This window comes from Mytilus californianus, unplaced genomic scaffold (assembly GCF_021869535.1).
Source record: "Mytilus californianus isolate M0D057914Y unplaced genomic scaffold, xbMytCali1.0.p SCAF_7, whole genome shotgun sequence".
NCBI lineage: Eukaryota > Metazoa > Mollusca > Bivalvia > Mytilida > Mytilidae > Mytilus > Mytilus californianus.
In genome coordinates, this window is record NW_026262723.1 from 84,895,374 (window position 1) to 84,915,820 (window position 20,447).

General features: G+C 33.9%; 1 protein-coding gene across 3 annotated transcripts in view; it reads left to right on the forward strand.

Moving 5' to 3' along the window:
- Positions 1-10,834, forward strand: part of LOC127707742 (peroxiredoxin-like 2A) — a 44,314-nt gene extending 33,480 nt beyond the window's left edge. For all 3 annotated transcript variants that reach the window (XM_052212478.1, XM_052212477.1, XM_052212476.1), the window contains exons 2-6: positions 2,690-2,858; positions 5,309-5,383; positions 5,913-6,047; positions 6,721-6,856; positions 8,588-10,834. In XM_052212478.1, coding sequence (XP_052068438.1) covers positions 2,694-2,858; positions 5,309-5,383; positions 5,913-6,047; positions 6,721-6,856; positions 8,588-8,709 — 633 coding nt within the window. In that variant the 5' untranslated portion in view covers positions 2,690-2,693 and the 3' untranslated portion in view covers positions 8,710-10,834. The remainder of the gene's footprint in view (positions 1-2,689; positions 2,859-5,308; positions 5,384-5,912; positions 6,048-6,720; positions 6,857-8,587) is intronic.
- Positions 10,835-20,447: the final 9,613 nt, after the last annotated feature.

The following is a 20,447-nucleotide window of genomic DNA, read 5'->3' on the forward strand; positions in this document are numbered from 1 at the left end:
CAATGTCTTCCATGCTTCAGGTGAAAAATATTTTTCTTAACATCGAACCATTGAACTATATTGTTTGCCTTTGGCACTACTAAACTGTAGTAGTATCTTGATGAACATTAAAACAATTAATACTTGAAACTACTTAAACACTATTTTATGAATAATAATAATGATAATTAAAAACCAATTGTTCAGAGAACAATTGAAGGTCTTTTCACAGCAATTTTCAAATTTATTGAAAAGAAGCTAGTTCTTGTTTACTCAAAGTTAAAATTGGCATCTTATCAGTTTCTTCATACTGATGCAATAAATAATCGTTTCTATATACTTCTGAGTGAAATAAGGGAGATAATTAGCTACTTTCGGTGAAGCAAATGTCACTTCCGGTCTCATTTGATAGTTTCTTGCAAACTGATTCCAAAAATATAGTTTCTATATACTTTTGCCTGTAGACCAGGAGATAGTTGGCCACTTCCGGTTTATTGAAAGTCATTTCTAGTCTTTAGTGATAAGTTAATGCATTAAAATTACAAAATATATGGATTCCGAGTACTTCTGAGTGAAATAAGGGCGATAATTAGCTACTTCCGGTGAAGCAAATGTCACTTCCGGTCTCATATGATAGTTTCTTTCAAACTGATTCCAAAAATATAGTTTCTATATACTTTTGCCTGTAGACCAGGAGATAATTGGCCACTTCCGGTTTATTGAAAGTCATTTCTAGTCTTTAGTGATAAGTTAATGCATTAAAATTACAAAATATATGGATTCCGAGTACTTTTCCATGAAGAATGTGCAAAAATGGATACTTCCGGTTTTCTCACTTCCGGTTGTCATTTTTCAAGGTCATATGTCACCCAACCTTTTGTAAAAGGTCATATGGCTTTATAATGAACCAAGTTGAAGTAATAATCAATTAACCTTATAATTAGACATTTCAGGGGCACTAACTCCTATAAAATGCCATTAGATTGTTTCAAACCAAATGTAACATATCCTCATTACAATAAAGCAAACATTTTGCACTTGTTCTTTCATATATATCTTTAAAAGTGTTGGAGAAAATGCAAAAACAAGGAAAAGTCAAAATTGAGAACTTGAACTTGACCTCATTTTCTAAGTTAGGACCTAGGGACCTCAAATAAAAAGATTCCATGGTTATACGGCTAATGGTTTATGAGTTAAAACAACATACCGACAAATTTATTTTGTAAAGGTAGATAACTCCTATAAAATTTTATCGAATCGCTTCGATCCAAATTAGCCAAAAATTCCTGAGGATGTAATGAACAATTCAGAAAAAGAATTTTGTCGATATCTTTTTTTGTTATGAAGGAGATGCACACACTTGATAAACAGTGAATAGGGAGATAACTCTTACAAAGAAAATTGTTTGGCTTAGAATGTGTGAAAATAAAAAGCGCATAAACTGTATGATACTATATAAGAAATATCTTAGCGACATATTGCGAAACAAAACTGTTACGCGAGAACAAAATTTGGCGGAAGAAAAAAATAATAATAATCAGAACAAATACAATAGGTCTTTCCACAGATATCATTATTATTATCATTATAATTACTATTATTATCAAGTACATATCAAAGAATTAAGCAACAAAACTAAAAAAGGTTAAAGTTTAATTAATCTAAGGTAACAATAACACAACGTAACTGTAGACACACATTGACATGAATATTATTGTTACATTCATAATTAATCAGTTCCTTACCCAACCCTGCATTCCGGCAATTAGTCTCCAATGTAACAATAACTTTTTTATTATTGTTACATTTCAATGTAACCGTAGCCAGTGCCTAATTGTAATGTGAATCATTTTAAATTTTCCAGCATTACAATATAAAAATAGGATTACCAATGTGGTATGATTGCCAATGAGACAACTCTCCACCAGAGACCAAATGGCATTGAATGTTAGCAATTATAGGTCACCACATAGCCTTCAACAATGAGCTAAACCCATACTGCATAGCAAGCTGTAAAAACCCTTGAAATGACAAATGTAAAACAATTCAAACCAGAAAACTAATGGCCAGAAATATTTTAAAAAAAATAAATGAAATACAAATATGATGTACAGCAACAAACGACAACCACTGAATTACAGGCTCCTGACATGGTATGGGACAGACACACACAGAATGTGGAGGGGTAAACATGTTTGCGGGATAAGTTTACCTGGATCATATTTAAATTTACAGGCTCGTTAAACAACATCACCTTAAAAATTAGGATGTGCTATTCTGTTTGTAATAAGTTTACTACAGGTACGGTTATTTCTCTTTTTATAAATAAAACAATGACATTGTCATGTTGTACTTTTCTTTTATTCTCCGTTGATAGATTCTGAAATTATTAAGAAACCAAGGTTCTGAGATTGATATTTGTAATAAGTTTCCAAAAGTTAAACAAAATATGGTGGGCTATACAAAAAGGATAGACTCCTTCCCAACAAGCCCCACAAAGATCCTACAGGTATTATTTAAAAGATTGGTTCATGAATGGATTCAGGTGGGGGCATTGAGGGTGAATAGAAAAACAACCATTATTGTTTAGATGATATTCACATGCATTAGTTGATCTGTTCAAGGTTCTATGCAATGAAAGGAAGACAATATCACCATGATATGTGAAACTTTCTAAATTCTTTGTTTATTTGAACTTTTTTATTTATAGGGTGATGTCAATATCTAAAGCGTTACTAAGTATAGCAGGAATAACTGCTGGAGCTGCTATCCTTATAAACCTACCCACTCAATTCTTCATGGCAACCGAGAAAGCTACTCTTCAGTATTTACAGACTTGCAAACTACAGACAATAGATCAGACAAAAAACAATTTTTCAGTAAGTACATAATATATTATATGACATGATATACATGAAAGCCATGGACCTTTAAATGAAAACAAAATGATTTAGAACATATTAAAAAGTGATTCAGTTGAAGCTATATTTCAGCGTGTTTTTAATGTACCAGTAAATCACAATATATTTTAGTTTACTCTTATTATTCTACCTTGTAGCCACCTCCCTTTAACTGCTAAAGTAAGACAGATTTTAGGGAGGGTCTCAGATATATACTAGAAACAAGGCATGTAGACCAAATGAATGTTGATGTAAAGTTAGAACTGAAATCAGTCAACAGATATGATCCTCTTTCAGAATTATGGTTGATATGGTCAACAAACAGCCTTATTGGCCTAGTGGTAGCATGCTATCTCAGGTACATACATGTATGTTCTTGGGTTCAATCTCCAGCCAGGTCAAACATTCAAACCAAAAACTTAAAACGTTTATGTCTAGCATGTCTAGTACAAGCAGGTTCACATTCATATCATATGAATTTACAGATTCTTGCTCTGATATGTATGTTATATTTGCCACTGGATGTTATATATCAACCCATTCATCATTTGAAAATGATGATTCTTTCATTATGATTAATTCAGTATACTGTAAACAATGGTAAATTCATTAATTGTTGTGTGCATTTATTTATATTATTGCAATTGTTGAATAATAGAAATAAATGTTAGTTAAATTATTGCGATTTCATAAAAAGTTGCATACAAATAATGCTATCAAATTTAAAATGTTTTTTTTTTTAACTTTTGCGACACATCTCGTTGCAATTTTTGCAATAATAAAACATCTAAAAAATTTCACCATTTACCATGTTTACATTTTTTCTAAAAAAATTTAACCAAATCCCTGGTCTTGATATGAATGTTATATTTGTCCATCCTTAATTTCTAATGTATCCGTCCAAGATCAACAATCCTATCACTACTATTTACTATCAAATTAAAATTTATCAAATGATAAGAGTTAATATCAGAAAAATTATGTGATGAACCCACTCCAACCAAATTTAAGGAAAATGATAAACATATGACCCTCTTTCAGAATAATGGTTGATGACTGCCAACTTACATTAATGTAACCATCACTAAAAATGTAAAACTTTATAAATCTGTTAAAATCATGTGTCCAGAGAGATTGATTCCAAACTACCGGGTACAAGGAAATGGTAAATTTATGATTCTCATAAAGAAAAACATATGGTTGATGACACCAACTGCCATCATACATCACCACCACCTCTGTTAAACATAAACGGTCTTAAACTTACAGTGAGGTGAGAGTTTTTTTTGCTCCGTATTGAAGGCCTCACTGTGACTTGAGATGAAGAACAGCAATAAAAGAGCTTTTCCTTTGCTTTTTGTGTGTTTTCTGCTGTGATGTACTGATTTGGTGTCATAGACAGATACTCCATATCCTTTGTTTTTCTATTATAGAAATTTGACCAAATATTTAAATAGAAAACTCTGTAAACTCTGTAATCTCATCTAATGACCTCTTTGAAACCAAAATTCACAAATTGATAAATGTACTATTTAAGATCCTCCTTAGGAAAGTGTTATAATGGACAGGACATCTAGAAAGCACAATTGCTGATGCATATGGTGAGCAATTTATTGCTGCTTAGAACCTGTCTGAGCTATGTTAATACGAAACCTTCTATGTTAACAATGCTTAGAACCTTTCTGAGCTATGTTAATACAAAACCTTCTATATTTACTATGCATAGAACCTTTCTGAGCTATGTTAATACAAAACCTTCTATGTTAACTATGCTTAGAACCTTTATTGAATTGACCCGTCTGAGCTATGTTAAAACAAAACCTTCTATGTTAACTTTGCTTAGAACCTTTATTGAATTGACCCGTCTGAGCTATGTTAAAACAAAACCTTCTATGTTAACTTTGCTTAGAACCTTTATTGAATTGACCCGTCTGAGCTATGTTAAAACAAAACCTTCTATGTTAACTTTGCTTAGAACCTTTATTGAATTGACCCGTCTGAGCTATGTTAAAACAAAACCTTCTATGTTAACTTTGCTTAGAACCTTTATTGAATTGACCCGTCTGAGCTATGTTAAAACAAAACCTTCTATGTTAACTTTGCTTAGAACCTTTATTGAATTGACCCGTCTGAGCTATGTTAAAACAAAACCTTCTATGTTAACTTTGCTTAGAACCTTTATTGAATTGACCCGTCTGAGCTATGTTAAAACAAAACCTTCTATGTTAACTTTGCTTAGAACCTTTATTGAATTGACCCGTCTGAGCTATGTTAAAACAAAACCTTCTATGTTAACTTTGCTTAGAACCTTTATTGAATTGACCCGTCTGAGCTATGTTAAAACAAAACCTTCTATGTTAACTAGGCTTAGAACCTTTATTAAATTGACCCGTCTGAGCTATGTTAAAACAAAACCTTCTATGTTATAGGCTACAGATCTATGGAAAGATAATGGTGTGGTACTAATGGCAGTCAGAAGACCAGGATGATCTTTGTGCAGAGAGGTAGTTTAAAGTACTTTCACAGTTTTATACTGTACAGCTTTTGTAATGAAAACGGTCTTTGACATGGACTACAGAACAACTTTTATTTCTATTGATTGTAACGCTTACAATTGAAAGTTTGCATGCAAATCATTTGAGTCATAAATGAAAGAAAGAAAAAAATCATTAAGTACAGAGATGAAATTCCAAATGTCATTCCAAAGATATATGTCAGTGTGGACTTGTTGTCAAATCAAGATAGACTTTGTCTTAGTTTTCATTTGTCAAATTACAGAAACTGGAAAATGAAAATGAAATTTTTACAATCCATGAAGAATTTAACTTGAATTCAAAATATTTTCCTTATCTAATATTTTATGAAGTTTGCAGTATATTGCATAAAAAAATGTGGATTATAAAGATGAAGACAACGTAAAAAAAGTAAAACATCATGCCTCTGTGTCATAATTTCATCCTAATTTTTTATTAAATTTTTAACAAGTATGTTATTCTTTTGCAGTTAGACATATTATTCTTGTTTTTATTTTAGGAAGCTATTGGGCTGTCCTCTCTGTTACCTGAACTTGAAGCCCATCGAGTCCAGCTACATGCTGTAGTTCATGAGACTCTGGGAGTTGACGAGTTCAAACCATTTTTCAAAGGAAATGTTTATATAGATGTGGAGGTATAGCTTCATGTTTTTTCAATTTTCAAAAAAGATTCTTTAAAATTATTTTGATATTTCTTTCTGAAAGACATTAAATGCAAATTTTCCTGCCTGCAGTTGCAGGATTTTCTCCAGTGTTACAGACCCATTGGTGGCATTGGGCTGTTTTCTGCTCTTTGGTGGGGTTGTTGTCTCTTTGACACATTACCATCTCCATTCTCAATTCTAGTCTTCTGTTTGGGTTTGTCTGTATTTTACTTTCTATTGTGATGTAATGAATATCAAAAGACTATCATCATCACATTGTATTACTTGGTTAATGTAACATTGATTGGCATGATTTACAATGCTTTAAATTGAAGGACATTCTATTCAATAATAGGTCAATACTGATTCTGATTTGTATTTATCTATGTCATATCACCATATTAATGTAAATGAACACCTTTTAGTAATTACTAACTCTCTTAGTATTTGCAAATAGAATATTCCTAAATTCTGTAGCCTTTTTAGTCCAAATAATTATCCTTTCAAGACGTCATAATTATTTGGACTATAGCCTTTTAAGCTACTTCCCAATAAACTTTTTAAGCAACAAGCACAAAATTTACCTACCGGTATTCACATTTCTAAGAATAACTTTGATAATTTTATACCTTTAATGTTGAAATGTAAAATCTTATTATTGTAGAAAAAGTTTTATGGACCAAAGGAGAGGTGGACATCATTGTTTAGTCTTCTTAGATTCGGTGTCATGAAAAATATCTATCGTGTAAAAAAGAAAAGTATTCCTGGTGATCTAAGAGGTGAAGGAAGACTTTTAGGAGGTAATTGATATGTTGAACTTTGTTAAATCCAACAAATAGAAATATTATCTAACGTACAAGTTTATATTAAGTGTTCCATTTATAAAGCTCATAGATTTAAATATAAACCCCTGAATCTTGTTCCATAGAATATACGAAGAATTGCATATTAAATGTTGTTGATATTCTTTGAATCTAGTCTATTAGATAATTTCTGTCATTGTTGTCCTGCTGCAGTGACACATAAGGATAGTTTCACTCTTTCAGTCATTGTTGTCCTGCTGCAGTGACACGGAAGGAGCATTTCTGTCATTGTCGTCCCGCTGCAGTGACGCATTAGGATAATTTCTGTCATTGTTTTCTCACTGCGGTGACACATAAGTATCATTGTCATTTTTGCTTATATTCTTTGGAAAGGATACATCTTTGTCGGAGTTTGCATATTATTTTTATTTACGTTTTAAAATTAACTATATCTTGTTGCTGATCCATAATGGTAATTATTAATTAAAAAAAACCAAATTGATGGAATGGTTGGGGTCCAGATATGGTTTTTATGTCCTCATGCCAAAACTTATTGACCTGTAGGATGTTTGGATGTGAAAATGCACAGATTCCTATAGTATGTGAAAAGATGTATAATTGGTTATTTAATAAGCCTCCCAAGTGTTAAAGGCAAAATCCATGCTGTAGCAATCTTTTAAAGGCTATTTTGGTTGGGAATGTCAGAATTTTTACAGTTTTTGACTGAACTTGGTTCTCTAGAAGTCATTTCATGAAACTCTGAAAATAGCTACATTTTTTCAGATAAATTATTAAAGGAGAAGCAAGATAAAAAAACCAATGAGACAGCATTCCAACCAAAAAAAAAAAACCCCAAAAACAGGGGTATACTAGTGTCTACACAATATATCAAGTTCTTAATTGTTTCAATTTGTATGAAGAAAGAACAATGGACACACTAAAATGCCTTGCCTTCTGCAATATATTGGATTTTTTTAAAGGCACAATAAACTCTCCAAATTAAGGGCAACAAACTGGTCGTATAAAATCAGTCAGGTTCTAATATTTATTTACATGTAATGAATACACATATCAAATATTTTCATTCTATAATGCATAATTTCTCATTCAAAAATTTGACTGATGTTAAAGCATGAAAACGAGGTCAAGGTCAATTGTCTGACAGACATATATCATTTCCCTTCAAGATGTTCTTAATGAGTCAATGAAATGTACAATTTATTGTGCATAGACACTGACGTATTTTTTTAATGAAAATTTCTGAAGGGATATCATTATGAAAAAAAAGTTGCAGTAAGTCAATAATTTAGAGTTGTCTTTCTTTGCATAAATAAGATAAGTAGAAAACTAGAAACATGCAGGATATAGATCAATTAGAAGAATAGTTCAATGGACTTTGAGATGTCATTACGAAGACATGTTTAAATAGTTCAATGGACTTTGAGATGTCATTACGGAGACATGTTTAAATAGTTCAATGGACTTTGAGATGTCATTACGAAGACATGTTTATTAACTGAGAAACATGTTAAAAGTAGTCAACAGAACATCAAGGAAAGGAATGTAAAAAGTAAATAAAGACACTGTTTCCCATTTGCCATAAATTTGGTAAGATTACCATGAGAAATTCTAACATACCTTTGTTTTATAAAACTACTCTAGTTGTGCATAGATTTTTCAAGACAGATTCTAGTGTACAGTATTTAAAGATATTTGATCTTTTTGAAGGTGTATTTGTGATTGGACCAGGGGAGCAAGGTGTTTTATTCCAATATCATGAGAAAGAATTTGGCGATCATGCTGACCTGAAAGATATCATGGCTGCTGTTGAAAACATCAAATCTACATAATATATATATTACATTTGTTTTCACCAATATTGCCTTTTGATCAAACTAATGCATTGTAAGCACTTTCATGTTTACAATTCTTGCAAGATTTTTATGAAACTTATAGCATAGGTTTAAATCAGCAATGTTTCTGACAAGTTGGAAAATCAGTGCTGATGTCAATTATTTTTTAAAGAGTTATGCCCCTTGGAAATATTAATAATATGGAAAATTGCATTTTAAGTGCTCTCAAGTGTACAATTCTTGCCAGATATACATTAAATTTATATTAAAGGTTTATATCAGCAATGTCTGTGACAATTTTGAAAATCACTGTTCATCAACAATGTTTAAAAGAATTATGTTCTTTTGGAAATATTAATTGTTTGGAAAATTGCTTTCAAACCATTTCTATAAGATATTTATAAAAAAAGAAATAGAGAACTAAAACAAAATTTTTTATTTTTCTGGGACAAATAAAATATGTGCAACGTGGGGGACAATGGAACTCTGTTCTTTTATAATATATATATATAGATTCTATGTTTTTCTTTTACATGTTAAGGGCATACAATGCAATGATTTTTCCTTTAAATTTTGATTCTATAGTCAATGTTGATATGCGCTCTTAAAATATGCAAAGACAAATATATGTTCATTACTTACTTTTTTGAGATATTTCAATTTCAATTTTGCATGTTTGAGCCACTTTGAGGTAAAAACACAATTTTTATGTTTCAGTAATTTTGAACAAAACAAAACTTTCAAACAGAAAAAGGAGAAATTTTCATCCTTTTTCTTAGCAAAGTGCATAAGCAAAAGCTTAGCTTACAGGTTTTTTAGTAAGTTACCAAAATGATGGTTAAATGTGATAAAATTTAACTGAAATCATGCAATAATTGGTAAGATAACTAATTCATTATCTGCTACTGCTACTGCTGTTGTATGCTCTTAATGGATTTTTAATGTTCAGTGTCTATACAAACATCAGCATAATAATGAATAATAAGTCTTTGTTTAGTAGTAGGGTAAGTTGTTTTTCTCTTTTTATTCAAAAAATTAATCAAAATAGAAACTTTTGACAATCTTTTCACATTTACTTTTTGGAATCAAATTCTAGTCTCATAACAAAAACAGATTTTCATAAAGGTGCTAATCAAAATATTTCTATTGAAAGCCAGAAATAAATGATTAGATACGGTCATTCACATGATTGTTTGACCACAATATTATGGTTAGATTCAATGTTTATGTATTTTTATATTGTATATTAATGGGAACAAAGTATTAGAATGTATATTTACAATATTTAAAAAGTTGTATTTTATGAAAATTTTATATTATGTTATTTTCATTGCATGACTAATAAAAACAGGCAGATATTGTAGATAATATATGGTTAGTGAGAATATATATTTTTTTAATTTTTAATGCATTAGCACATAAAAGTGCCTTTAAAATTTAAAACTAATGTAAAAATTCTTGGTGAACTATTAATATCACATGACTGCTGGCAATGTCAAAACTAGAACAACGTTGATAAGATACAGTCTGGGGTTAAACAAATTATTTTTCGATTTTTCTGTATTTTACTGATAAATGGATTTTGTTTTTTTGCTGTCAAAATTACACTTTTAAGCTGACAGCAGAACCCTGATTGTTTTTTTTTTGTTTTTGGTGTCACAGATAAAATTGGTATTAAGTTTATCTTAAATGTTGTGATGATTTTTATTTGCCATGTTGAAAGGATTTTATACCATGTCAATGATATCTGAAGTATAAATTTTCTTACTACTTTAGATGGATCTTCTTATGGTTATATATTATCCTGTCAATGTTGCATCCTGTTTGGTATTTTTATAGTGCCACAAAATCATTGATCATGTAGATATGATAAAAACTAGATTTTCATGTGAGCATAATTCAAGAGGTAGTTAGATAAGATTATGTGCCAGTATGTAACCAGTCATCCTCTGGGAGTTGTTTTGATTCAGAAATCATTGCAAATTGTTGTGTTTGAGGGCTTTTTAGATAGCCTTATCAGCATTTTTGACAAGTTAGATATTGAAATATAGTTGTTTTTTTATTAAAGTATATTGTTTTGTTTGTTTTATAATGTTTAAATAAAGTACCAATTTTAACTACACTTTTTAGCCTTATTTTGTGAAGAAAGACCACACCAACTCCTGACTCCTCTGAAAGAAAAAAAATGCTATGTAGGGGGCAGCTTGATACAACAGCAGAGGTCGAACCCTGAACAGTTGGGGCAAGTATTGACAGAACATTCAAGCTTGATAAAGATCTGAATTTGGATTGTGATTAAATATTTGATGCAGCATAGGTTTCTGACACAGAATGAATGTGTTCTAAGAACTTGAAATTTGACATTGACCTATTATGGCCCAATATCCAAAATCTAAATACATGGTTAGATTCATTTTATCATAAAACCCCAAGAAATGGACCCTTTAAACCTCAATGTGGACCAATTTGATAATGGGCTCCAAAGTCCAAAAATTGAATACATATTTATGATTCGGCTACCCCGATTTGGACCAACTTGAAAATTGGGCCCAAAATCAAAAACCTAGAACATGTTAAGATTCAGCATATCAAAGAACCCCAATAATTCAATTTTGGATGAAATCAAACAAAGTTTAAATTTGAATCAATTGGACCTCAGTGTGGACCAATTTAAAAACACGGCTCAAAATCCAAAAACCAAATACACAGATAGATTCAGCAGATTAAAGAACTCCAAGAATTCAGGATTTTGAATTAAACTCCAATGAAATTGGTCAAGAAATAAGTAATTTATACAAAGTATTAGAAAAGTATTGTTTTTGGCCCCTAATTCCTAATAAGTTAAGGCCATAACCCCCAAGATCAATCCCAATCTTCCTTTTTTTGTATGGAACCTTGTGGTATAATTTCAAAGAGATCCATAGACTTATACTCAGGTTATTGTCTGGAAGCCAAAACATTTTGCAGTCGTATAAATACAAAGACAAACAACATATTGCCTGACTTGATACTGGCACAAAATGTGGTGAAAAGTCTAATAAACAGTATAGTAATGTTGATTTAATACTTTTTGCACTTGTATATCTTAACATATAAGACTTATACATTAAGATACATGTATAAAAGTGCAAAATGTACTTTAAAGTTGTTGATGGTGACAGACAATACCTCACAGATCATTCAAAATTGGCTTTTGTTGATTTTGGAAGACTCAAAATGATAATAAATATTTTTCAATTGGTCTGATTTCTTCGGTAATTTATTGAGTGTTTCTTGTCATTTTTAAACTGTATGAAGCATTTATTTCTATTCTTTTCTTCTTAAATGAAGACGACATAATTTCTTTCCTCCACCTAAAGCCACCCAACTGAACATGCTACTTTTGAACAGCACCCAAAAATAGGGCCATAATTGCCATAGGATTCCACTTTTTTGAGTTTAATAACAAATGGTATTTCTCACCAATATGAATAAATGAGATGTTGGATATACACCAATTAGTCAGTAATCCAACAACAGGTTTTTTTTTTAGCTCACATGGCCCAAATGACAAAGTGAGCTTTTGCCATCACTTGACGTCAGTCTTCTGTAGTCATTTGTTAACTTTTACATCTCCTCTCAAACTACTGGGCCAAAATTAACCAAACTTGGCCACAGTCATAATTGGGGCATTTAGTTTTAATTTTTTTTTCCTATGACCAGGCCTGCTGACTAACATGGCCGACATGGCTAAAAATAGTACATAGGGGTAATATGCAATTTTTGTCTATCATCTTGAAATCCGTTATAAATAGATAAAATCTGACTGGGCTAAAATGTTCAGAATAATTAGATCTATCAACATCAAAACTGTCAAACAACTTCTTATATCTTAAATGACAAAGAGTTTTTTTTTAAATTTTTGCCTATTATCTTGATGATGATGATGGATGGAGGCTTAACGTCCAGCGGCTTATTAATATGCAAATTCAGGAAGAGAACATGTTAATGTAATATGAATATTGTAATAACTGGAACAAATAACATTTAATAATTTTTACAACCTGGAATTTACCATGCCAACAGAAGAAAGAAATCAACTACAGATGGATATAAACTTTATTTGGTGATAACCTGCAACAGAAAATATTATTGACTCTATGAACATTAATTTGAACTGCACATATTGTTAACCAGTTTACCGCTGGAATTTAATATAAGTACTCCCGGCGTCTGCTAGTACTACGCACTGCTAGAACTTGGAAACAAGTCTAGTTACAAATATTTAAGCTTCTAACTATAAAGTTTAATAAAGGAAAAGTTAAAACTAAGTCCCATCCCTTTGATAATTAATGGACAGGCATTTTAATGTCCATTTTATATATTATTTCTTAATGTGCAGGTTTTCCTGTAAAGCCCCTATTTTGTCGGACATTTTCCTGTCAGTCCTGACAGGGTTCTCATTGGCCCTCAGGGATCCCTGGCTAGATCCCTTATTTTCGATTGGCTTTCAGGGATCTCAAAAGAGTATAAATAGGGCTCTGCTCAGTGAAATGGCGGATAACTTGTTAGCTCAAGCCTAACTAGTAAGCTTAACCATCTCCTTGAAAGTTATCATTACCAGACCAATTCCAAACAGAAAAGCCAAGCAGGTTAATATACTTTAATTCATTATGATAAGAAGAAGTAGTTTTAAGGGAAAGTAATGTAGCGGCAGTTATCCCCCACCACACTGAGTGACCTAAATGTCCCGAAAATGATTACTAACTAAGGCGTCTGCATTTGTGTATATATATATATAGATGTAAATAAATATAATATACGTTAGAACTTTATTTTTCAACCCAACTATGGAGTATAATGAGTGTATTGCCTGGCATCCATTCGTCTTCGGAGGTAGGAAATCAAAGATGCAGATGCAGTATATTCCGGACGAGAGCATAATGGGCCCTAAAAATCTGTCAACAGACCCTTCCACAATTACTCGGCCTGTGGCGGCGGTTTGTTACACTGGTGTCAGAAGTGGGATGTCAATTTTTCCAGACATCCCGTGATCGTACCCATAGCCAATTCGGGATTATTTTAGCTTCGACGTGTGGTGGAATATGTAAATAATAAATTTGTAAATAACGTTTCCAGTTAATTTTTATCGTAATCTGCGTTGTTCCGTTACCGTTGTATTTATAAATTAAAGTTAAGGGGGACGTTTCAACGACCGTATTTTAACCCTGTAATGTAATCAGTTTTATAAAACAAACACAAAATAATGTTTGTTATCTTTTTGATAAAGCAGCAGCAGAAATGTCAGACTTTGAATGTGATGATAATGAGACGCCCCAATTATTAAAACCTCGAGAGGAATCTCCCGACCGAGAAATCATGTTCAGACGGAACCTAAGGCCGAGTGGTAGCGGTACCGCCGGGGACGACGACGAAGCAGGTCAAGGTGACGTACCGATAAGAGACGAATACCGAGGCGTTGGCGAGAATTTTTACCGTAAAGAATACCCACTTGTACCAAACCAGAGAGATTTCCCAGACAGAAACCCAAATATCCGTGGCAACAATCCAGATTTTGACAACCAGATACCGGTAGGATTTCCAAGAGGAAATATAAGTGGAACTACCATTAAACCAGAGCCTTACAATGGAAAGGACAGTTGGGAAGAATATATTTCACACTTTGAAAACTGTGCAGACCTTGGAAGATGGAAAGAATCTGAAAAAGTTCTTTTGCTTGCTGCTAGCCTACGGGGACCAGCTAGGACATTCTATATAAGCCTTACCAGTACTGAGAAAAAATCCTATTGTTTATTAGTCAGAACCCTTGAGCAGAGATTTGGAAATGCCAGACATCAGAATAGATGGCTTTCAAGATTTGAAACTAGAACCAGACAACCTCAAGAGCCCATTGCAAATTTTGGAGATGACTTACGCCAAATGGCCCAAAAAGCATACAGTAACCTAGATACAAGGGCCCAAGAAGTCCTTGCCCTTAACCAATTGTTTAAAAATATTTCCCTGGAGATGAAATGTCGTTGTATAGATAAAGATTGTCGTTCAGTTACTGAAGCAGTAGACCTAATAGAGAGATATGAGGCTCTCTTGGGGGATCCTAATGATAGAAAAAGGGGAAATATAAGACAAGTTTCAGACACTAAGACTTACCTAAACACCCAAGATACTGACATACCAGTCCAAAGCAAAGAAAATGAATCAATCCTACAGCAACTTATTAACAGAATAGATAGACTAGAACATGGTTCAAACAGTAGCCAGACCCCTCAAAGAGGCCCAAGAACTTGTTTTACCTGCAACTCTCCTGACCACTTTTATAGGAATTGCCCCTTATACAAGAGACAAGCTGGACCAAATCAAGCCTCCCCACCAAACTCAAACTGGGCGAAAAACAGTCCTAGTTATCAAGGACAAAGAAGTGGAAATAACCAACAGAACCAGGGAAACGGTTACCCGTCAGCTCACCAGACCGGGGCCAGACGGAGTTAGAAGGGTCTGACATGGATAGAGAGAGTAATGCTGAATTTAATGACAGAGTAATACAAGTAGGAAAACATTTAGACCAATGGGACAATGGATTGTATACAAATGGTACAATTTCTGGATATAAGCTAGATTTTCTGATAGATACTGGTTCTACAGTATCTCTTATATCAAACCAAGTTCATAAAGATATTTCCCAGTCCAGTCAAGATGTAAATCAGGAATACTTATCAAATGGTATCAAAACCAATAGCTTTAATTTCCCCAATATTGAAAGTCCACAGGATGCCTACAGTCTTCAAAACGTAAATGGGACCAATTTAACTACATATGGAATGGTAAATCTGGAGTTTTCCTTAAGAGATGCCATCTTTCATCACCAATTTATTGTATGTGATATCACACCTGATGCCATTTTAGGACAAGACTTCCTACTTAAACATGTGAAAAAGATTGACTACAGATCTCATATACTCCAAACAGAAAATTCAGATATTAAATGTTGGGTAGGGGGAGAATTTAGAATGACCTGTCGTGTCTTAGCCAGAGATACTGTTGTTGTACCATCAAAATCTAGTATAACCTTACCTGTTAATGTACCTAACAAGGAGCATGTTACTAGCATAGCTATAATAGAACCCTGTAATCTTTTATACGAAGAGAAAAATATCTCTGTAGTTAGTGGTATAATAAATTCTAACGATGAATACCCGTTCGTCCAAGTGGTTAATTACAGTGATTCAGATGTTAAGCTTTATCCTAACACCATGCTTGGTACTTGTGAATCTGTAGTAGCCTTACCTGAGTTTAGACAAGACAGATGTGCAGGCGTTAACATAATTCCAAGCAGGCAATTAGAAAATGATGAAAATGGGGTACCAGAGCACCTCCAAGACCTTTTGACAAGAAGTGGCACACATTTGACACCCATAGAAAAGACAACTCTTGCAGAACTCCTGAGTAAATTCCAAGATGTATTCTCAAGGTCCCCAGAAGACATTGGAAGAACTGATAAAATTAAACACAGCATTGATACTGGAGATGCTCGTCCTGTTAGAGTACCACCCAGGAGACTACCAATTGGTAAGAGAGAAATAGAAAGGACAGAAGTTTCAAAAATGTTAGAACGTGGTATTATTGAGCCCTCAAACAGCCCCTGGAGTGCACCTCTTGTCTTAATAACAAAGCCGGATCTAACTACAAGAGTATGTGTGGACTTCAGATCCCTAAATCACTTATCCAGAGTCGATTCTTACCCGGTAGGACGAGTAGATGACTGTTTGGAGGCTTTATCCAACTCTAAACTGTATAATTTAATGGACTTAAATTCAGGATTTTGGCAAGTGGAGCTTTTGGAATCCGACAGAGAGAAAACAGCTTTTTCCACCAGTCAGGGCCTGTACCAATTCACTGTAATGCCATTTGGGTTGTGTAACAGCCCAAGTACCTTTCAGCGTTTAATGGAAGATGTCCTCAGGGGTCTCCAATGGAGAGAATGTTTAGTTTATATGGACGACATCATAGTACCTGGATCAACGTTTGAAGAATGTGTCAAGCGACTTGAACATGTTTTTGAACGCCTTTTAGAGGCCAATCTAAAACTCAAGCCTTCAAAATGTAGTTTTTTCCAAAAGAAAGCAAAATTCCTAGGTCACATTGTATCAGAAGAAGGTATAAGCACTGATCCAGGAAAGGTAGAATCTGTTAAAAACTGGCCAGTTCCCAAAACTGTCAAGCAAGTTCGCAGTTTCCTAGGCCTAGCATCATATTATAGACGATTTGTGGAAGGATTTGCCAAAATAGCCCGCCCATTAAACAAATTATGTGAGAAAGGGGTAAAATTGACCTGGACGGACGAGTGTAATGACTCGTTTCAGACCCTGAAAGTGGCACTTACAACGTCACCCATTCTTGCTTATCCTGTACCAGGCCAAACTTTTATTTTAGATACTGATGCCAGTCAACAAGCTGTTGGTGCTGTACTTTCACAAGAACACGAAGGAAAGGAGCATGTGATAGCTTACATGAGTAAAGCTTTATCAAGGCCTGAACAATCTTACTGTGTAACTAGAAAAGAACTCCTTGCAGTCATTTCAGCTTTAAAACATTTCCATTCATATCTATACGGTCAAAATGTACTTTTAAGAACAGACAATGCCGCAGTTAGTTGGATGAAAAATTTAAAGAAACCTACAGGACAGACTGCAAGATGGCTCCAGGAGCTAGGTACCTATGATCTGAATGTTATTCACCGCCCTGGCCTGAAACATACTAATGCAGATGCCCTATCCAGAGTGCCTTGTACATCCTGTCTAAACCAACAGACCCAGAATGATGTGCAAAATATTGAAGAAGACAGCAAAGAGACAGCAATCCCCCAATGCACCCAACTTAATCAAATCAGAGCTGTAACAAGATCCAGACAGGTTAATTCAAGTGCAGGATTAATGAAAATTAAAGACCTGATGATAGATGGTTGGGACCAAACCACACTGAGAAAATCACAATTAGATGACCATGAGATATCTGAAATTTTAATGAGAATAGAAGACAAAAAGCGCCCAGAGTGGAATGAAATCTCCAATCAATCCGCTGTAATCAAAACCTTATGGAGACAATGGGATCGACTGGAAATACATCAAGGTCTTCTTTACAGGAAATGGATCGAAAACGAGACAGAAGAATTTCTGCAACTAATCGTACCAACATCAAAAAGACAGGAAGTTATCAGATATTTTCATGATATCCCAACAGGAGGTCACTTAGGCATAGATAAAACCTTAGATAGAATTCAGAAAACTTTTTATTGGCCCTCAATGAAACACACCATTGTCGAATACATAAAACGATGTGACAACTGTGCAGCCCAAAAGCAACTACAAGCAAGAAAGGCCCCTATGGGAAAATTCCTCACTGGTGAACCCATGGAGCGAGTTGCCATGGATATACTTGGTCCTCTCCCAATGTCTAAAAACAACAATAGATTTGTACTAGTTCTATCAGATCTATTCACTAAGTGGACAGAAGCATATCCTCTCCCAGACCAAGAAGCAAAAACAGTGGCCCAGGCCCTAACCAATGAATTTATAAGCAGATTTGGAACACCTCTCCAACTATACTCAGACCAAGGTCGGAATTTTGAGTCAAAACTTTTAAAAGAAGTATGCACCCTGTTACAAATAGAAAAAACAAGAGCGACCAGTATGAGGCCACAAGCAAATGGGTCTGTGGAAAGATTTAATCGCACATTAGTATCCATGGTTAAAATGTATTGCCAAGAACATCAAGACTGTTGGGATGAGTTTATACCCCAGTTGCTGATGGCGTACCGGTCATCAAAACATGCAAGCACAGGTGTAACACCAAATAAAATGATGTTAGGAAGGGAGATAACTCTTCCAGTCCAAGCCTTTATCCCAGAACCAGAAATAGAAAATGAAAACAAAGTTAAACCCCATGAATATGTAGAATTACTCCAAAGTTCCCTTATCAAAGCCCATGACCATGCAAGAAAACACCTTAAAGGAAGTCAGGAATATCAGAAAAAATATTATGACCAAAGTGCCAAGAAGAGAGAATTAATTGTAGGACAACCTGTATGGCTACACGACCCAACCAGGAAACCTGGCGTTTGTTCAAAGTTATTGCCTAAATGGAAAGGACCCTTCATAGTTTTGAAGAAAATTGATGATCTGATATATATGGTGAAAAAGTCACCACGGCAACCAGCAAAAGTTTACCACATAGACCGGCTAATACCGTACAAGGGCAGAAACCCACCAACCTGGTACAAGGATAAAGTAGAAAAAAATTATGAGAAATGAAACTTGTAGTAATTGGCAGAAGATTTGACACATATGTATATACTGTTTATTGTTAATGTTGTATTATGAAGAGAGACAGGAAGAGTTACTGGTGACGATGCGCAGTGAATGTTTTTATTATAGATCCTGTGACGTCTAGACTCATTGGATACATGTGGATACATGTGGATAATCTTTTATTTTTAGAGTGGAATTATGGGATTGGCCATCCTAGGAATTCCGCTAAATATCTTATGTTATATTTAATAATCCTGAAGGTAGGAAAGAGATGACGAAGAGAAGTCCTGTCCAGTCAGCAGAGAGACTGCTGATGATGCATATAATCAGTTTACCAATGCCATATATAAAGATAGCCCTATTGTAATCCTTGTACCAGTGTTGAAATGTGACAAAAGAAATAAAGTTATATCACTTGTTTACCTGAATTAGTTTTGTGTGTATAAAAGGCCTGTCCTGTCCAAGCCTCCTTTTTAGCCAGGTACTCAGTGTGGATATACTGCCAGTATCCTTTACCTTAGCAATACCTTTGTGTACAAATATTTAGATGTATAATATATACCTGTATCATTTACCAGTTCCCAATGAGAAGTAGCTGAAGTGCTATATTATACATATTAAACAGAAAAAAAAACCCTGATGTCAAACCATCCTATTACCAGGATTCCAGTTGTTCCAGCCATTTATTTTCCATGATTTATATTTGTAATGAATATAAGAAAAAATTGGTGTACAGTTAAGGGGAGATAATTGAAAAAAAAAAAAAAAAATTTAATTGCTACCGCATAGAAACCACTAAGTATACCAGCCACAGAAGTTGCTAAGAGAGACCAGTACCAAAATAACAAACCATGATTGCATACCTAAAGAAAAATAACCATACCTAGCCATAAGAGAGACTGTATAAGAAGATATTTATGTATATATCTATAACCAATTGAAAACTTTAACTTCATAAGTTGACACAAGAACCAAGAAATAGATATCTTACTGTTCCATGCTAAAATAAAATACCATGTAAACACCTTAACTTACCATCCGGTTCAAATCTATATCTTTCAGAATGAGACCGCTGAACCTAGACGAATGTTGGATTTGTCAGCAACAATTTCCTGACCTGAAGACTTTAAAAAGACATTTAGCCAGTAAGGGAACACATGGAGGCCGCCTATCTGTTGTTTGTCTGTGGTGCTTCTCATATGAGAAGAGATTCTCACGGATCAGTGACCTGAAGTGCCACATGGATGAGAAACACCCAGATATAGGACCAAAGTTAGAGAAAAACTTCATGTCCGAGGCCAATGGATACTGGTTCAGTGTATTCCCAGAGGACTACAGGAGATTGGTCACTAAGGTAACACCAAAAGGAAGTTCTACTGCAGTCCAGGCACGGAGCAACGTCACCAGTTGGTTGGGGAGATGCAAATCCATTCG